At 51.8% G+C, this 18,397-nt stretch overlaps 1 protein-coding gene across 2 annotated transcripts; it reads left to right on the forward strand.

Moving 5' to 3' along the window:
• Window positions 1-5,630: 5,630 nt before the first annotated feature.
• SHISA2 (shisa family member 2) lies at window positions 5,631-10,401 on the forward strand. Of its 2 annotated transcripts, XR_008238988.1 has the most exons (3): window positions 5,631-5,952; window positions 7,967-8,850; window positions 10,174-10,401. XR_008238988.1 is itself a non-coding variant. In XM_052812928.1 (2 exons), the coding sequence occupies exons 1-2, from the start codon at window positions 5,640-5,642 to the stop codon at window positions 8,518-8,520; spliced, it is 867 nt and encodes a 288-aa protein (XP_052668888.1). In that variant the 5' UTR covers window positions 5,631-5,639; the 3' UTR covers window positions 8,521-10,401. The 2 variants fall into 2 exon arrangements, 1 of the variants encoding a protein (XP_052668888.1); XM_052812928.1 differs by having other exon boundaries at window positions 7,967-10,401.
• The last annotated feature ends 7,996 nt before the right edge of the window (window positions 10,402-18,397 follow it).

Raw genomic sequence — 18,397 nt, forward strand, 5'->3', positions numbered from 1 at the left:
TGACGGTTGTATTGATCACGGCCGAGTAGTCGGACATTGCTAACGAACTCCCTAAAGCCCCAGTCCGACGGGGCTCAGTGTTGAAACCGGGGGATGTTTTCTGAGAAACAGCCTCCTCCTTAACTTGCTGCAATCTCGCCCTCGTGAATTTGGAGGGAGACGTCCGCCAGCACTTACAGATAGCGTTACCCGGTCACCTCCCTTCAGCCTGCATCCCTTAACCCCGTTATCGAGACAGCGGTGCGTTTTGGAGCCAGGCGTGCGATACCGGAGGTGTCTGTGCTGGCGGCGATAATGTGGTGCCAGCGCTGATTATCTGCTGTCGCTGCTGCGTGCGCCGAGACAGCGAGCGCTGATAGCAGAAGCTGAGCTTTGCCTGTTGCTGTGCTTGGTGCCGGTGCAGCCGCTGCAGATTCACAGCCCAGCCCTTGAGGAGTGTGCGAACTTCCTATCATTTCATTCAAAGTTCTTTTTACAGTCCTTTGACTCCTTCTGTGAGATTTTTTTTTTTTTTCCTTGGGTCATCTTGTTCTAATTATTTTCCAGGAAATGAGAGCCAATAAAAGAAAGCCTTTCTGCTATGAATACACGTGTATTTTAAAATGTAGATATTGAATATGTTCCCTAAGCAGAAATAAAAACCAGTCCGGCTTATGCAAGTAATACCACAATCGGAGTAGCAGTTTGGGCCTTTAAATATATCGACAGTGTTTAAATAATACTTACTGCAGGTATAGATAGCTACACTAGTGTAAAAGGTAGCTAATAACCAGGGCGGGAAGAGAAGGAAACCCGACTAAGTTAAGCTCATATATTCTGGTAACTATCCTCATCTGGGAAATTACGTTAGTGTAACCTGTCAGTAAGGACTGCGCTCTCGATTACAACAGTTGTCTGTACAAAACCCGTGGCGACGGTTTTAATACCATTACCCTTCCCGCTAACTTCACATGGGGGCAGCAAGGCATTGCTTTATCAGCGAGAAATATGGTTTTACCTGAGAAGCGACTTTGCCAGGATAAATGTAGAAGATGCAGGGATTTCTGACTCCAAGGTGATTTGTTTGTAAGTTTAAAAAAAACCAAACAACAAAACCAGCAGTTTTTTAATAACTAAACCTTTACATACTGAGCGTGGCTTTCAGATGGGAATTGACTCCATTATTTTATATTACCAGAAAGAGGAATCTCTGATGATGAAGTGTTAAGCTGCAATATGTAAGTGTACAAACTGCAATAAAATCCAGCTCTTGCGGTAAGCATGGCCTGGCTTTTACATGCCAAGTGATCTAAGTGATAGTAGTGTGATGATGAAGTCTAGCTTTTTCTCTGGGAGAAGGGAGGGAGAAGACTTCAGGTTATGAGTTTTAATTTACATTCCTGATTTGCAACGTTGTGGACACAACTGCAGAGCCAAAATAATTCCCAAATCCAGATTCTCAAGGTTTCTGGTGAGGTTGCAAAATTATTTGACAGTAATGATGTAATGGTAGATACAGTAGCTAAACATAAGGAGAAAGGTACATAAACCTGTTTGGCATCCAGGGCTGGGCAATGAAAAGCAGGTAATCTCACTTGTACCCATGTGACTAGAATGAAACCAAATATCCCAAAGGGGAAGAGAAGAAAGCATCCCTCCGCCATCTAAAGTTTATCTCCGATGGGTTGAAAGGAAAAGGGGACAGGAGTTGCTGCCAGTTTCGTGTCCCTTTTACCATCAAGGGAACGTGGCAAGTTGCAGAGAGCATGGGTTGGAAATACGATAGGGAAAGCAAAACATCCCTAACAGCGAGGGCCACTTACACGCCCACAGAAGCTCACGGCAGCTTGGAGAGTTGCGTCGCAGGGTTTTCCTCTGCCCGGCTCTAAAGAGGTTCCAACCAAAACAGACAGAGATACAGAATAAGGTGACAGCTCTGTGTTCTGGCTTTATCTTGGAGAATTTGTAAGATGGACACCCAAGGGGCAGGGAGAGGGACTGTTGTTTCTTACTTATTATTGTTGCGGTTTCCTCTAATTTGTCCTTTCTCTTCTTTCCTTCCTGTCCAACGCGCGCCGGCACAGCCAGCCGTGGCAAACGTTTGCGGTACCTCGCTGGGACCGGTTCGGCAGCTCAGACTCAAGGTGGGGTGGCCTTGGTTTTCCCCCTGTTCAACTGGGAGCTATTAAGGATGGAGGACATCCTTTTGTATTATCCCTCTTTTCATGCCTTTCCTATTACCGGTGCCTTTTTTTTTTGAAGTGGGGGAAAAAAAAAAAAGTATTAGTTGTATTTGCAAGGAGCTTTAGCAAATGAGGCCTGCAAACCGAAGGAAAGCAAAGCACCGTGCTCTGAAGGCACATAAATACTTTTGAAAAACTCCCATCTGTAGAGGGGTGCAGCAGTAAAACAGCAAAAATGCCTTTAGTGTAATAAGGAGAATACCTGTCAATGCAGTGACTGAATGAATTTACCAGGTAAGAAGGTACCGGTCTTAGGCAGTCACTTAAGCATACGGTGGCGATTATCCTGCAGCAGGTTTGCCTGCAAGGCTCAGCATCCCGGTCCGGCACGGGCGCAGGGAGCTGTGTCTCACCTCCGTGCCCGGGCACGCACGTGTGCGGGGATCGCTCTCGCACGGTCAGTGCGACGGCTGGACGCTGGGTCCTATAAAAGCTGTGATGTGCTGTAAATGTACTTATCCCCTACACTGCTGCACAGGTAGTTTGCAGTTCAGAGTGTTAAAAATGATATGGAAAATGCACTGTATCAGTTTCAGACAACTAGCAAAAGTAATTTTAACTCTTATTTTCCCTGCTCTAAGTGGGAATATTTTTCAGGAATCACAGAACAGCATGTGAGCTCTTCGAATGACTGAAATAAAACATGGTATTTGCTTTCCTGCAATCATGTATTTGGCTTGAGAAGGGCAAAGAACACTTCTACTGAGCCAAAGGCCTCAGAAAACTACACCTGGTAGTAGTAGTAGTAGTAGTAGTAGTAGTAGTAGTAGTAGTAGTAGTAGTAGTAAAAATTCAGAGACTTTTAGAAAAAAATAAAACAAAGTTGAAGCAGATAATGGAGTGTAATAGACTATGTGATCATTATTGAATATCTCTAGGCTTTAAACATCTTTGCCCACTCTAACACATATATGATGTTTCAATTACATCTAAAAGCCGCAAGACGCTCAGTTTGACGGGACCCAGTGAGTTTGGTGTCCTACAGGATCTGGGGCCTTACGTGATGGGTTTAGTTTACATTGAAATAGATTGAGCTAATGTTATGAGATTGCTCGACACAGGAAAGTGAGTGAAAAAGTTGCAGAGTAGAAAAGACTGTTGCCTATGTATTTTCACATATTTCGGTTTGGGGTTTTTTTGTGTGCTTTAGACTTTAAATCATACAGATATTACCTGATGAGCTTGTAAAGACAGCGAGAAAAAAAAAAATCTTTGCTAATTAGTCTATTGCCAAATACGTTCTGAAGCACTTTGCAAAGTGCCAAATGTTTTAAGTTTTACAAAAGCATCAAGAGGTGAGCTATTATCTCTGGTTTTACCCAGACAAGTTGGGACAGATTCTGAGCTTGAATATATTAAGTACCTGTTACAGATAATCTCTGCAAGGGATCTGGTGCTGGTGTTTTGTTGCGATCGAGGCTCCTAACTGGGAATACATATGGGCTAGACGATAGGTGAGAAGTAGACTATCTGCTCATCGTCTGTTGTCGCTGTTGGAAGAGGTCCACCTTACCGAGTATCGGTGGAACCATCGACTCAAAGGATGGGGCTGGGAAAGTATTTTGCCTGCCACGTATAAAAGAATCAAGAAGCTGCTTTTCTTATTATGAAAACGTCAGTCCAACCCAGGTTTAAAGAAAATGATCTTGTAGGAAGACCTCTGTGAATGTAGGCATTTAACTGCTGTCACTCGGGGCTGCCAGACACCCTGACAGATCACTGGCAGGAGCTCAGGGTTTTAACTCCTTCCCCAGACGATCCCCTTCCCTCGCCGTGCCTCGCCGCTGACCCGCAGCACGGGGGGGGTCTTGGGCAATGGGTGCTCTGGGTGCCGCGGGCCGATTGTGTGAAATCCGTCATCGGTCACGACTGTCCGTGGCGCGCTCCTCGCCCCAAACCCAACACGCTAGGGCTGACAGCTCTGGGTAGCTGCTGCTTGTCAGGTTTTGAGACGGAGCCTCTCGCGCTCCATCATTCAAATCACTGCAAGTTTCTTCTCGTTTGTCCAGCTGGGTCGATACGGGCGGCGCAGAACCCGTCGCCCCGCAATCCCACTTTTCATCTTGATAACTCCGAGCTTTTCCAAAGGTTGGCTGCTCCGGGTTACTAATCGTCTCTGAGGTAAGGTGTGAGATGCGTGGGAACCACCTCAGCACCCTGCCCTTGCCGTGGCGTGGCTCTGGCTACGGGCTGAGCTGTGAAAGGGACGGGGCTGGGAAATAACTCCCTGGGAGCCGCGGCGAAGCCGAGGGGGCAAAATGCAATTACCTGGGCTGTAATTTGACCAGAAGCTGCTGGTCCAGCCTAATACCTCTGTGAAAGCCTGCAGCTGTCTAAGAGCGGCTGAAAAGAGAACAAAAGGGGGAGATGAAAATGGAGGGGGACGGACTGGCACGTTGTTGGTGAAAGACAATCATTTAATTGAAGAAGAAAAGCTCCAGAGAAATAAACGGAACTTTGCAGTCACCTTCCTTGCAGCGAAACGACTTAGCAGCAGCATTTAAAACCAGCGCCAGTTACCAGAGCTACCCCGTTTCTGCCTTTTTATCAATCAAACGAAGTTTTTTTTGTTCTTTTTTTTTTTTTTAATTCACCTAGTGCGGGGTAAGCAGCAGTTTTGGTTGGCGGCACGCGAGGCGACTTTTAGGGAGAGAGAGAAAAACCCCAAACTTTCTTCGTCGGGAAGAGCATCCTTGCGCCTTTCCCGGAGCCGCCGCTGCCCTCGGAGGCAGAAATACCGCCCGCGCTCCCAGCGGCAGCCTCACACCCACCCGGGCGGGGGGGGCACCGGGGCCGGGCTCCCCCCCCCCGGGGGTCGGACGGCTTCTGCTTTTCCGTGGCGGGGAAATTGGTTTGGGTCGTAGCGCCCGTCGGGCACCGCGGGACTCCGCGAAGCGGCGGCGGCGGCGCCTCCCCCCCCCCCCCCAGACCCCCCCCCGGTGGCGGCGGGCAGGGGGCGCGGGGCCGCCCCGTCGGGCGGGGCGGGCGCATGCGCGCTGGGCCGCCGCCGCTGCCTATAAGGGCGGGGCGCGGCGCTTTCCCGCCCCCTCCCCTCCCCGCCTCCCAGCCCAGCGGCGGCGCCGGACGGGGCGCACCGCGGCGGCGGCGGCGGCGGCGGCTCAGCGCCCCCCGGGCGGGCGGGCGGGCGGGCGGAGGGCTACGGCCGCGGCCGCCTACCTTCGCCCATGGGCGCGGCGCGGGGCGCGGGCCGGGCCGCGGCGGCGCGGCGGCGGGGAGGGAGCGCCGAGTAGCGGCGGCTCCGCACCCCGCGGGGGCCGGCCGCCGGGCATGCGGCGGCAGGACCCGCGGCGAGAGTCCCCGCAGCGCGGCGGGCGCGCTCCGCGGGGGAGCGGGCGGCGCTGCCCCGGCGCGGGGGGGCTCTGACCCCACACCGACCGACCGACCGACGGACCGACCATGCGGGGCGGGCGGCGCTGGCTGCTGCTGGCGGCCGCGCTGGGCTGGCTGCTGCCGGCGGGGGCGGCGGCCAGCGGCGAGTACTGCCACGGCTGGCTGGACGGGCAGGGCGGCTGGCGGGACGGCTTCCAGTGCCCCGAGCGCTTCGACGGCGGCGACGCCACCATCTGCTGCGGCAGCTGCGCCCTCCGCTACTGCTGCTCCAGCGCCGAGGCGCGGCTCGACCAGGGCGACTGCCACAACGACCGGCGGCAGGGCGGCGGCGGCGGCGAGCCGGGCCGCCCCGGCAAGGACGGCCCCGACGGCGCGGCAGGTGAGGCGGGCACGGCCCCCGGCCCCGGCCGCGGGGGTCCCCCCGAGGCTGGGCGGCTCTGCGGCGGACTTGTCGCCGGTTCGCTTCCACCTGGGGCCGAAGGGACGGAGGTGCGGCCGGGCCCGGCCCCTCTGCGGCCGTGACGCGGGGAGGAGTACCCACGCCCGGCCACTTCTTTTTTTTTTTTTTTTTTTTTTTTTTTTTTTTTGCCCTGCCCGGTGTTCCAAAGCGCAGCCCTGCCTTTCTTAAAAGTGGGCGACGCCGCTTTCCGACGGTCTCGGGCTTGTGCGGCTCTGCCGCCGCTCGGAAGCGGCTCCTCCGGCCCCGTTTAGGACTCCCAGTTGAAAAGGGAGGGAAAAAAAAAAAAAAGAAACCGCCCCTACGAGCGAAACAAAAAAAAGGTAACGTCACGTTTCAAAACGACTTCTGGCCGGCCCCCGCTCTAATTCTGTATGTTCTTCCAGCGCAGATACCCCCACTTAGGACTGCTTTTTACCAGATGGTTGAGTTTCGAGGATAAACTCAAGTCTTTCTACTGCTGCTGTTTAAAAAAACGCCTCGGTGGCTTCCCAGCGCCCTCGCTGCCATCCACACGTGCTGAACGCACTAGGAGTAGCCCGAAGTGATGTTATAATTAGGACAGACTTGCTCTCGGAAAACTTGCGTGTTACAGTCTGTAGCAAGTGCGTGCACCTGCTCAAGAGCTGCTGCAGCGCCAGCCGCAGAAGTAGCGACAGTTCTTTGCAAGCTTTTTGTTTAAAAAGTGCTAAAATAATAAGAAGTAGTGTGGCCTTTTGGTTATAACTTGCTCTGCGTCATCAGCTGTGCAAGGAGGCATTCTGACTTGAGCGGACAGATGACCCCTTTTTGCAGTTCTGAGGACAAGGCATTTTTCTTAACAATTAATTTTCTTCATTAATAGTTACTGCTCAGCAGGTTTGGGAGCTGTCGCTCTGCGCTGGCGCTGGTTAACTTGCAGGAGGGGCAGCCCCTGTGCCGTTGGCAGCGGCTGCGTTCGTTAGTGCTGGTCAGGCAGGGGTCCGCAGCCCTGCCCGGGTCTTCGGGCTGCCGGGTTTCAGTGGAAATGATGAAGCCCAAGTTTGCGAGCGCTGGAGGAAGGCACTCTCCCCTCCTTAACTCCCAGATACATCGATGCAGGTTTCTTACTGAGGCAGAGAAAACAGCTTTCTCCCTGGGAGTGCAGAGCAATCAGAGCCCAGGTCCTTCTGAGGATGGTGTTCGCCATCCGCCTTGTCGAGCTCCCGACCCCACCGCTAAAGCATCACCCATAACCTTCTGCTCCCACCCCTCGCCCACCCTCACTCCTCCTGCCCTGATGTCCCTTCTCTAAGCCTCGCAAGGTCTGCTGGTAGTGAAGCTTTGGCGCGCGGTTTCTCCCTAAACCCAGGGCTGAAGCGCAGAGCGGCCGGCCGCTCGTCCTCGGGGCTGCGGGGTGGCAGAGCCCCTGTGACGGCTGCCTCGTCACCGCCTGGCTGTCTCCCTGCCCCGAGGGGTGCCAGCAGCCAGAGAGGGCTGGTGACGGGGAGGGACGCGATGCAGCACCGGGGTTTGACCGCCCTGTGCTCCCGGGCCCTGAGCAGATAGCCTGCCCGAAGTATCTCCCTATGGCACTGTTCAAACCCAGCGTTCTCCTGCCTGATTTTTCTAGGAGGGCGTATCGGAGACAAGAGGTGGTGAAATGTGGAGCGGTGGTTGGTGTGGACTTGACCACCGTCGATGGGAGCGAGCCGTCCTCCATCGAGGCGCGGGGTGTGGGCTTTCCTCTCTGCTAATAACCTTAAAGATGCTTTTGGAAACTCCAGCCATTGGTTTTAGTAGCCCTTTTCATCTTCCCTGCGTAAAACGCTCAGCCGTAGACACAGCTTTTAGTGCTCACCCCCGTTGACCTGTGCTGGGGGGAGGTGGGCTTGGCTTGGCTGGGGTCGGGGCCTTCTGCCGGAGCTGCTGAGGTTTGTCCCTGACCCCAGTGACGCTGTTTTCCTTGCTGTTGCAGTGCCCATCTACGTGCCGTTCCTTATCGTTGGCTCTGTATTTGTCGCCTTCATCATCTTGGGGTCGCTGGTGGCGGCTTGCTGCTGCAGATGCCTGCGGCCCAAGCAGGAGCCCCAGCAGAGCCGAGCCCCCGGGGGCACCCGCCTGATGGAGACGATCCCCATGATCCCGAGCACCAGCACCTCCCGGGGCTCCTCGTCCCGCCAGTCGAGCACCGCCGCCAGCTCCAGCTCCAGCGCCAACTCGGGGGCCAGAGCCCCCCCGACCAGGTCCCAGACCAACTGCTGTTTGCCAGAAGGGACCATGAATAACGTCTACGTCAACATGCCGACCAACTTCTCGGTGCTGAACTGCCAGCAGGCTACCCAGATCGTGCCGCACCAGGGGCAGTACCTGCACCCCCAGTACGTGGGCTACGCCGTGCAGCACGACTCGATGCCGCTGACCCCCGTCCCCCCCTTCCTCGATGGTTTGCAGAGCGGCTACAGGCAGATCCAGTCTCCCTACCCGCACACCAACAGCGAACAGAAGATGTACCCGGCCGTGACTGTGTAGCGCCGGCGCCTTCCTCCCCCTCCCCACACGGCAGGTTTTAATATCTAAACTGAACGGAGGAGAAATACTTCCTCGGAACGAAGCTCCCAGAACATCACTTGTAAATAATTTTGAAAGGCTCATGCATGTCAGACAGTGTTTATAAACCATTTATTTTCATCGGGGTCCATTGCCAGAAACTGTAGGATGATATCTCTGAATTAACATTGCCAGATACGCTCTCATTCCAGTGCATGATTTACAGTGGCGAAGGATTACGCTGAAAATGCATATGTATTTCAGATCACTGTACTTGCGAGATAAATGCCGGAGCCATTAAGTGCCCTTCAGGTATGACATGGTCAGAAGTATTTGCCTAATTAATTCGTAGAAAGAGTTTTGTTACACTGTACGAGACCGCAGTACTTAAGAAACCTCTTTTCTCCCAGCTCCTTAATGACATTTCCCGTTGCTTTACAGACAATCATCAGTCGCAACTGAGAGCCGAACAGTGCAATCCCTGCGTGCCGGGTGCTGGTACCAGCCCCCGTGGCTTCTTATGCACCCCCGGTTTGGGGTGAAGTGCCATGAAAGGCTTAGTCTTGCAAAGACCAATTTTCCTTGTCCCTGGTATTTATGTAGAAATTAGAAGAGTGTGAATTATTTGGCTCTTCCTTCCAGTGCACTTGAAACCCTTCTTGATTTGCTTTTGCCTCAAGATCAGGACGCAGTGGTGGTTTGCGCAGACTTTATCTTTGTGAACTTTTTACTAAAAACAGGGTACGAGGCGCTTGTTCTTCCTGACGCTCAGCAAAGCTTTCGGTGCAGCTAGCAGCATCTGAGCTGAAACCGCCGTTGCAGAGAAAGGTCGTACTGTGACTCCGAACACGCCTGATTTAACCTCACTTGCCGTGAAACAGTAAACCCGTGTGAATGCGCGCGAAGTTGTCGGCCCCAAACCCTGCTTGCGATCGAGTCTGACCGTAGGAAAACGGGCTTTGTTCCCCGCCAGCCCCCTCCGAGTCCCCAGCCCTGCTCCGTTGCGGGGGGGTGGTGGTGGGGGTCACACAAAGCCGCCCCAACCTGGATGCAGAGGGGCTGGCGAAGATTTGAAACCCATCCCCTTTTCTTCTTTACCTGTGGGCAGGGGACGAGGAAGGCACAGCTGTATTTAAAAATAAGGAAAACAACAAAAAAATAATCCAACCAAAGGATGAAGGTGCTTGCAGCTCCCCGTGATGCCACGGGGGTCAGGGAGGAGGCACGATGCCGTGAGGGGAGGGGGACACTTTGCACTGGAGCTGCAGGCTCCGTCTTGCTTTGCTGCGTCTGGGGAAAAATACCTCTCCAGGTTGAAGAGGCAACAGCGTTCTGGGAATTATCAGACCGTGCTAATTGTAATATATCACCCTGGATGTAACAAGCTATTTAAGGCTGGGTTTTGTCTCTTTAAAAAAACCCCCAAAACTGTAGTTTCTGCATTTCCATCCATTTGTTCTTCAGCCAAAACACCGCAACAGAGGCCTGAGGGCATATACCAAAACTGGGCAATTACTGTAACCAGACCAGAGCTGATGAAAGGTTTCTTATTGTCTGATACTGTATCAGTATGTAGCAATAACTGTGATACTACTATTTTTTTTGTATGTCTGTCTGTTTTTAAATTACACATAGGTGTGGAAGCAGTGCCAAATCCAATGGCTTACTCGTAAACACGCCACACACAGGCAGTCTGCAGCGGGCAGGAATGGTTTGACCACTGACACAGGAAAACGAATAGGTAATTTATCCCGGATCTGCTGTTCCTGGCTGCGATCGCTCGTTCAGCGTGTAGGACCTGGGCAGAAAGATTGGTTTACGAAACCCAGCTTCCCCTCCAGCCCGGCTGGGCGGCTCCGGCAAGGCAGCGCCCGGAGCTGCGGGGCGGCCGCTCCGCTCTGCCCGCAGCGGAGCTTCCAAGGCAGCCGCTGCTCCGGCGCCGGGTGCTGCCCGGCTTTCGAAGGACCCAACGCGCGCCCGGGTCCCCTGGGGAATTGAGGTTTCTACCTGCCCGCGTTGCAGCTCGGTCGCGCTGACCTTCCGAAGCTGAGTGAGTTGGCATCGGGCGCGGGGGCTCGGGGGCCTTCAGCCGCTCGTGGTTTTGGCAGGAGCCGGAGGGGAGACCCGGCCTGTTACCGTGTGGCCAGACAAGGAGCCCATCCACGCGTTCGTGATCTTTCCCAACTGTGAACCAAGTCAGCTCTCACCCCCCCCGGCCCCCACCAGCGCATGCTGCCTGCCTTGCACATGCCCTGGCAAGGATACCTCCTCTGACCTATGAAATTCAGGTGAAGCTCTTCTTTGTATATTGTTTACTTGGTTAAAAAGAAAAAGAATAAGTTAAATTTAAGTCTGTAGAAAATAATTTGCAACGGAAGGCAGAGAAACCTGAGTTGTAATAAAAGGAAGTTTGTGAGATGTGGTGGTTTGGTGTTTTTTTGTTTTTTTTTTTAATGATGTCATGTACAATAATGTAAAACCAATGTTACCATTTGATATAGCTTTTAAATCTCTGAAAGGGCACTTGCTTTAAAGTGTTTCTTATAACTAACTGAAGAAAAAAGCCCCCATTGTTTCTTAATAAATACTTTATGGTGTGACTTTTTGTTTGCCTTGTTATAGGTTTTCCTTCAGTTAATGCTTTACTTTCCTCCATCTACAAGAGCACATCTGACCAGCCCAGTTCTCCAGACCCTGGCAAAGAGCACAGTTAGGATTTTTTGACTGTTTTTAAAGAGTAACAGTAAAAACACCACCTTATATGGCTGAAGGCTGTGCCTGGGTGGAGCATGTCTGAGGGGGCACGTTTGGAGGGGAGCAGGGAGCGGGCATCCAAGCATCAGGTGAGCTGGGGACCCTCACGTGCCGGCGGCCGCAGGGAGGTTGGGGAGCAGGATGGGCAGAGCCCATGGCCCCATCAGGCTCCCCTTTCCCAATAATGCCAAATACTCTGCAGCAAATGGCGTTTTTTTTCAGAGGATTTTTGGTTTCAGTTGGCTTCACGGTTACCAGCTAAGCATTTTGAGCACGTAACTCTCAGTAAGTGGCTGTGCTGTTCCCACCTCCCTGTGCACAGGGACCCTTTTCACTTTTGAGCAAGCTGTCTTCATAAGCGAGACAAAAAAACCAAACCCCGGCTGCGCCGCAGGGCATGACAGTCTGGGATGAGGCCGCTTCACCACGTGTTTGCCCTCCTGCCGCCGGTGATGCCGGCACCGCCAACGCGGCACCGCAAGGCCAAGCAGGCGGGCGGCTGGGGGAGCGGAAAGGGCACGGATAGGAAATCGGGCCTTGTTGGATCTGCCTGTTTATGACTCAAATAGGAAAGAACGGTTGGGAAAAACACAGCCTTGGTCAGTCTGTACGCAGCACGTCCCAAAACGCCACGGCTTCCTGGCATCCAGAAGGTGGGCGAAGGAGCCGGGCTGGAAGCGGAAAGCTGGCAGGGAAGGAAGGGGTCAGCCACGGCTTAGAGCAGATGTGCTGAAGTGACGAGCACTTCGCAGCAGGAGAGGCCAATAGTTTGTGTCAAAGCTTTTTCTCATATTTTTATATGTTGTGGTTTGTTGGGTTTTTTTTTTTCCATGGCAATTTTTTCCCTTAGTCAAGAGGGGTAGGGTTTTTCCTGCTGCACATAGTGACTATGGATGGCATGGGGAAAGGGAGCGTGGAAAGTGGTGCTGATAAATTCCAAGCAAGCTCAAGCGGTGGTTAGGAAAGATGGATTTATTTACTTTTTATAGGCTACAGTGCTAGTTAAGAGCAGGCTCTATTTGGTTGCCACTCAGCAGGACTTGCCCCACGTGTAATACAATAACTGGAAAAGCCTGGTGCGGTGCTGCTGAGTAGCACTGTGCCATGACAGCCCAAGGGTGAGCTCAGACCACGGACGAGGACGGGCACGGCGGCTCTCGGGTCCTACCAGTGAACATGCATCTGTTCCATAGGAGAGCCAAGCTTCTCCTTTTCTTTATAATGCAAGAGCCTAAAATCTGAAGCTTAAAAAATCGCAGCCACACTTCCAAACCTGCTGCGTGGCCCATAAATGCATTTTTAGCCTTATATGGCTGTAAGAAGCGATGGAAACGCTCCTGCAGTCACTTCACCCATCCTGCAGCCCTGGCCAAGTGCTCCCCATGGGGCTCTCCGTGGCCGGTCATGCAGCTCAGTGCGGGATGACGCATGGCTCAGGAAACCCACCCTGAGCGGCTGTACGCCTTTTTCCTTGCTCAATTTCATCCCGTTACTCAGTCCTATCTTCCCAGACTGTCCTAAACAATTCCTCTTTTTTCCAGCTGTTTACACCCCTTAAACTTGCAGTTTAAAGTATACGGCGTACTTTTTCAGTGCCTGTTTCTGAATACCTTGCTACCTATTTAAGGCACTGAAGTGTTCAGTACTGTGCCGTGCCAGGGATGGTGTGCACAGTAAGCAGTAATGATGGTGGGGAGAAGCCAGTAAAACCCATACAGGCTGGGCTGGCACCGGTTTGCCCATAGCACACACCAGCGCGGCGTTGGTGTCCCCAAGGCAGCCGTACCCCATCCCGCCAGGCGCAGCCAGCGCCGACCCACGGTGCCCAAACCACTGACCCGTGCGGGGGAACGGCGCAAAATTCTCACCAACGAGACGACACCCTCACGACACTCGTACGGAGAACCGCTCTGAAATGTCTAACCTACTAGCTGGGCATGGTCAGAGGACAAAGCCCGTTCCTCCCCATCAGCACGAGGTTTGCGTGTCCCCGTACAGCTGTTACCAGCCAGCGCCGTGTTCATGAGGGGAAAGCGGACCTTGGTGCGATTAGAGGCCGTCGCTTCAATGTGCCCCTAACGGCCACAGGAGAGCGAGCTGGGTTTGGGTCCCAGCTCAGCACATTAACCTCAGCACCTCCCTTTCAAAATATCTAATTTGTTGTTCATTTTTCGTCTTACTGGAGCTCTTCTTTCCCCTCCAGATTTTCTGCTTTCCTGTTCTTTTCCTCCCACTGAAGTTGTTACCAAGTATTATTCCCCACATGTATTCCCTTGTATTTTTCCAAGCTGAATCTCATTTTATTGTTTCCTCCTCATATTTCTTGCTTCTCTGTAGGTCCCTTTGTATTATTTCTCTGTCCTCAGCGGGGTTTGCAACATTTTCCTGCCCAGGATCACTTGCAAATGGACTGAACAAGTCACTTAAGCCTGGGACATCCTTTCTCCCCTTCCCCTTCCGCGCCAAATGGAGCCAGTTCAGCGAGACCCTGCCCTCCCTGGGGGCTCACAGTGTCCCCCTCCTGTAGCAGAGCATTTAATCCCTGTGGCAGTATTTCTGTGCAACCTGAATGGCCAAATAACACCGGTCACTGGAGCTGTAACTGTCGTCTTGGTCTCAGTATTTGGAAAACCAGGAAGGCAAACATTGCGCTAGGCACGGCCAAAAAGTTGCTAGGTGTGTCAGAGGCCGAGTGTCTGCTTACTCCCTGATTTTCATTAAAAGAGGGGAGAGAGACCTCTCTGGAGTGTAACATGAATCACAGCGCTCAGACTGCCAAGTGCCTCCAGCATTGTAGTGGCCACTGGCTTTGGCAAAAGAAGGTTAATTTACTTTTTCCTAGTATTTATCAGTTTCGGTGGTTATTTCTGAGGAGAGGAAACCACACAGGTAACAACTCAGTCACCTTCTGCACTGGGCAAGGCCTGGTGGGTACACGCAGCTCGCCAAGGACAGACATCGTTTCCTTCTCTCGTTTGCGTTGTTGACAGTACGTCAGGAAACACAAAAGAAAACTCACCTTAAACTGAAAACAGAATCTTGTCTGCCATCACAGGCTCTTTTTCACCCACTTACTAGGCTTGTAGTAGCAAAAGTAGAATTCAAATATTCTAGAAAGCATAGAAATAACATCCTTTCTCATGCAACACGATACTCCTTCACTTTCAGGTAAGCAATCCCTTATTTACTGTTACCAGTCCTTCAGAAAACCTCCAGCAAAATCAAGGCAAACAATGATACATCAAGCTGAAAAAGGTTGTTTAATTCAAAAGATGAGTTGCTTTCCATCAAGCCTTCCTCGTGTTTAATGCTGAAGCAGCTCAGGACACGGCCCACGCTGGTTTGTCTTTGTAGGTTAACTTGAAAACAAAAAAGCAGGAAGGCACCACTTCAGATCCTACCAATCCTGTTCAGCTAGGGCAAGTGAACATCGTGTCACACAGCAGTCATAACGCAACAATAAAATAAAATTACTTATCTACCTCCCTTCCCAGATACTGAGCAACTTCCTTCAATCAGGTTTGGAAAGTACTTTGAAAGCTAACGGGGACAGGCTGGTGGAACGTTCGATCCTGCTGGGCAGAGCCAAGCTTAGCTGGGCCACAAACTTCCCGGAGCTCGATGGCACTGCGGCCACTCACCCCAGGACAAGTCTGACCTGATACAGGACATTGCTCCTCCAAGACAAGGATGCCAGCGTGTTGTGCGGTCTCTGCTATGATTTATTACCTGAATAGTAAAGAGTGGCTTATGCAGCTGCTAATTCCCTCAATGTTTGCTTTTGAGAGGAAGAATTCCATTGACTTCACACATCAGACAGTCTGTGCGTGATTGTAAATGTCTCATTATGGAGGGAAAAGTGATTCTCAGTTTACATCTTTGCAAACCAAAAGCAACTGCTGTAGACCTCCTGTGCAGTCAGAATCAGGCTCTCAGTTTAAAAGCTAAAATGCCACCTTCACTATGTACGGATAAATACGTACAGTCATTACACAGGATTTTATCAACATGTATGAAATAGATATGCAGCTCAAGCTCTGATACCGGGCACGTCCAAACGGACTGACACTAGGACCATGTTACATTTTTTTCCAGACAAAGACCTGTATTAGCATGCTTGCAGGCACTTCTTTCCACAACGTGGAGAAAGGAAGGGGTGAGATGGACCAGCACAGTTACAAACCCAGTGCATTATACAAACCCAGCCCAACCCACGGTCCCCTTCTTCCAGTCTTTTTTCTCCTGAGGGACCAGAAGGTGCTCCTGCTGCCTGTACTGGTTCCCAGCAAGTACCACCAGCTCCACAGCATCTGTCGAGACCAACGAACCAGTCTTGTTTGTTTTACTGTGACAACTGTGCTGGACACGTGCGATCAGGCTGCAGGTCGTGCCAGCCAAGCCATCAGACACAAGGTGGTCCGAGCGCTGAGGCTCCCAGGCGCTCCACCGCGGGGTTTAAGTGCCAAAACGCCTTGAAAGCTTGCAGCTTCAGCACTCAAGGGCCTGCTTCGTGTGACCCAGCAAGCTCAGCGTCCCCACCACTCCAACAACATGACACCCTCAGGGGCAGCACCCGATACCATGGGAAATGCAGAAGGGAACCAGGACCACCTCTTCTGCCATCACCCCGCTGCCCACCGGAGCAGTCACGGCATGAAGAACGCAAGATGAGCTCCCTCCTATCAAGCCTCCTCACGGCGTGTCCCCCGGAGCAAGGTCTCACCAGCACGGTTCACCGTTCCCCCACGTCGGACACAGCCCACTCACCATCTGCCCGAGAGCTCCCTCCTCAGCGTGGGCAGCCAAGAACCAGCAGCCGCTTTCGGGGATGTTTCAAGGCTCGTTTCTCTGCAGCCCCGTATTTCTGCCGAGGAGAAAGCAGGAGGAAACCCACTGCTCTTTCCAAGTTTCTGAGGACCTGCAGAGTTGGGGGAGCTTGAAGAGGCGCGGGGCTGCGCTAGGAGGCTGGGTACTGCCACAGCAGCGGTCACAGAAAGGGATTACGTTTCTGAAATCTTCTTGCTTAACATTCCTCAACAGGACCTTTCTCAGTTACACTTATTTTTTAATGCTCCCATTTCAGACTTGAGCATTAACCTACGGGTTTAGGGACTTTGATTCTCCTTTGGTCTGGTATGAGGCACTGAAGACTGCTGGCAACGGACTTAACAGCTGCTCTGGCAAATATTTGGCTCTGGGACGTGAGCACTAGACAGTCTCACAGCCCTGCCCGTCAAACTGTTAGAGGGAAAGTCTCTGATGTGATTAGTCAACTAATATATCTAATAAGGGGTTTAAGCAGCAATCTGTTATATTTAACAATTCTGAGATTCATTTCCTTTTTAGTGCACTGTACAAGAGACGACAGTGCAAGGAGCAGTCAGCTAAGCATCAAGTTCTCCCACCACCAACCGAATAAAGCTTATTCAAGCTTACCATCAATTTTACTTTGGCATAATTGATTGCCCAGATGTGTGAGAAGCTTTTACATACAGCGAAGTTCCTGCTGCTACACACTTGAGGGCTGGACTGCTGCTACAGAGGCCCAGGGAAGGAGCAGGCGTTTACCGCTGCACAACAGGGATACACAAGGAGTTCATCGCTGGCTTTTTATTTCTCTGCAAAGGAAAAGCAGGTACTAGGTCTGGCTTCTGGGATAAAAGTGTTTTGAAATGCGCTCAAGCAGTAACTCGTAAAGGGAAGAGGGGAAATTTGGCTTACACCTCCTTTTTGTTTCCTAATTTTAAAAATCCAGAAGTAATTTGTTGTTTTAAAAAAGTCTCTCTATGCTCTTAAAAGTGGTTCTGTCGGCAATCTATAACGAAAAAAACCATTCGTCAAGTTATAGCACCCCAAGGAAGAAAAGTTTTAGCCAGACTATATATAAATATGCATTTTGTTCCTGATAAAATCTGTTTAATTCCAGTATCTAATAATATTTGGACAAAAAGATCTCTTTGTTAAGGCTCATGCACTTTTACTTTCACAGGGGTCTTGTAATGCACGTTCCCCACCAAAAAATCGCGTAAGGCCAATCTTCTCTGCAAATTTAACTTCAGCCGTGACTTGAGTATCACTCCTGACCCGGAGCACGCACGGCGGTTTTGTTCAGGAAGGATGCTGCTGTTGCCTTGAGCTGGCTGTGCCCTGAGGTCTTACAGCCCAGGCTCGCCCGGCCGAGCTCTCCGGCGTGCCACCCCCAGCTCGCCAGCAGGTCCAGCGTGAGGGACAAGGTGGCTCACAGCTCCCTATGAAAAAATATTTGTTAAACAGAATGAACATAATGTAGAAGAGAGGATCACAGCACACGTCCCCCGCAGAGCTACTGGGCACACAAGAGCCTTTGTGTGGTGCTTCGGTCTTGCTTGAGGCAAGTGAGCTTGAGAGGTACTTCTCCGGGCAAGGCAACGCGAGCGAGCTCGGCAGCGTCAGCCGAGCACCGTCAGCAGAGACTGGACATGATATTCCTGATGAGGCAGAAGCAGGAGAGATCCTGCCCCCGCGCTCAGGAGGGTTTGGAGAAAGGCGTCTCTCGTGGTCTTGCATCACCGCGCATCTCGATGCGTCATCAGACCGCTCTCCCCCCACAAACACAAGAGCGCGCAGGCCCAGCGTTAAAAAAGCCTCTTGCAAATTTAGATGCAAGAAAGGAGCAAAGGACATTTTAGGGCTTAATTTTCCCCTGCTGTGTCTACGTGACTTAGCTGGGACAAAAGATTCCCAAGGTTTATTTTGGTGAAGCCTCGGTGAGATCACAGGTATTATTTGTAGGAGAATATCTGTCCATCTAGTTTATGTAAAAAGATGGTTTTCCCCTGGAGACATTATTCAAAGATCAGGTACCTGCTGTAAGCTCACCAGTACCATTCTTATTTTGCCATACTAGTCTTGCATTTGGGGCCTGATCTGAGACCCACTAAAGGAACCCAAGCCTCGTCCTCGGCACTAACAGAAGTAGACCCTTAAAACACACCCAAGAGATCATGAAAAAATAAAAATAATCCACTCACCAGCTTTGCAGGCTAAATCTCAAATGCATTTAACATTGAACTCTTGCTACAAAACTCGCGGGGGGGATAAAACAAACAAGCTTCTGTCCGTTGGA

This window comes from Harpia harpyja, chromosome 17, assembly GCF_026419915.1.
Source record: "Harpia harpyja isolate bHarHar1 chromosome 17, bHarHar1 primary haplotype, whole genome shotgun sequence".
NCBI lineage: Eukaryota > Metazoa > Chordata > Aves > Accipitriformes > Accipitridae > Harpia > Harpia harpyja.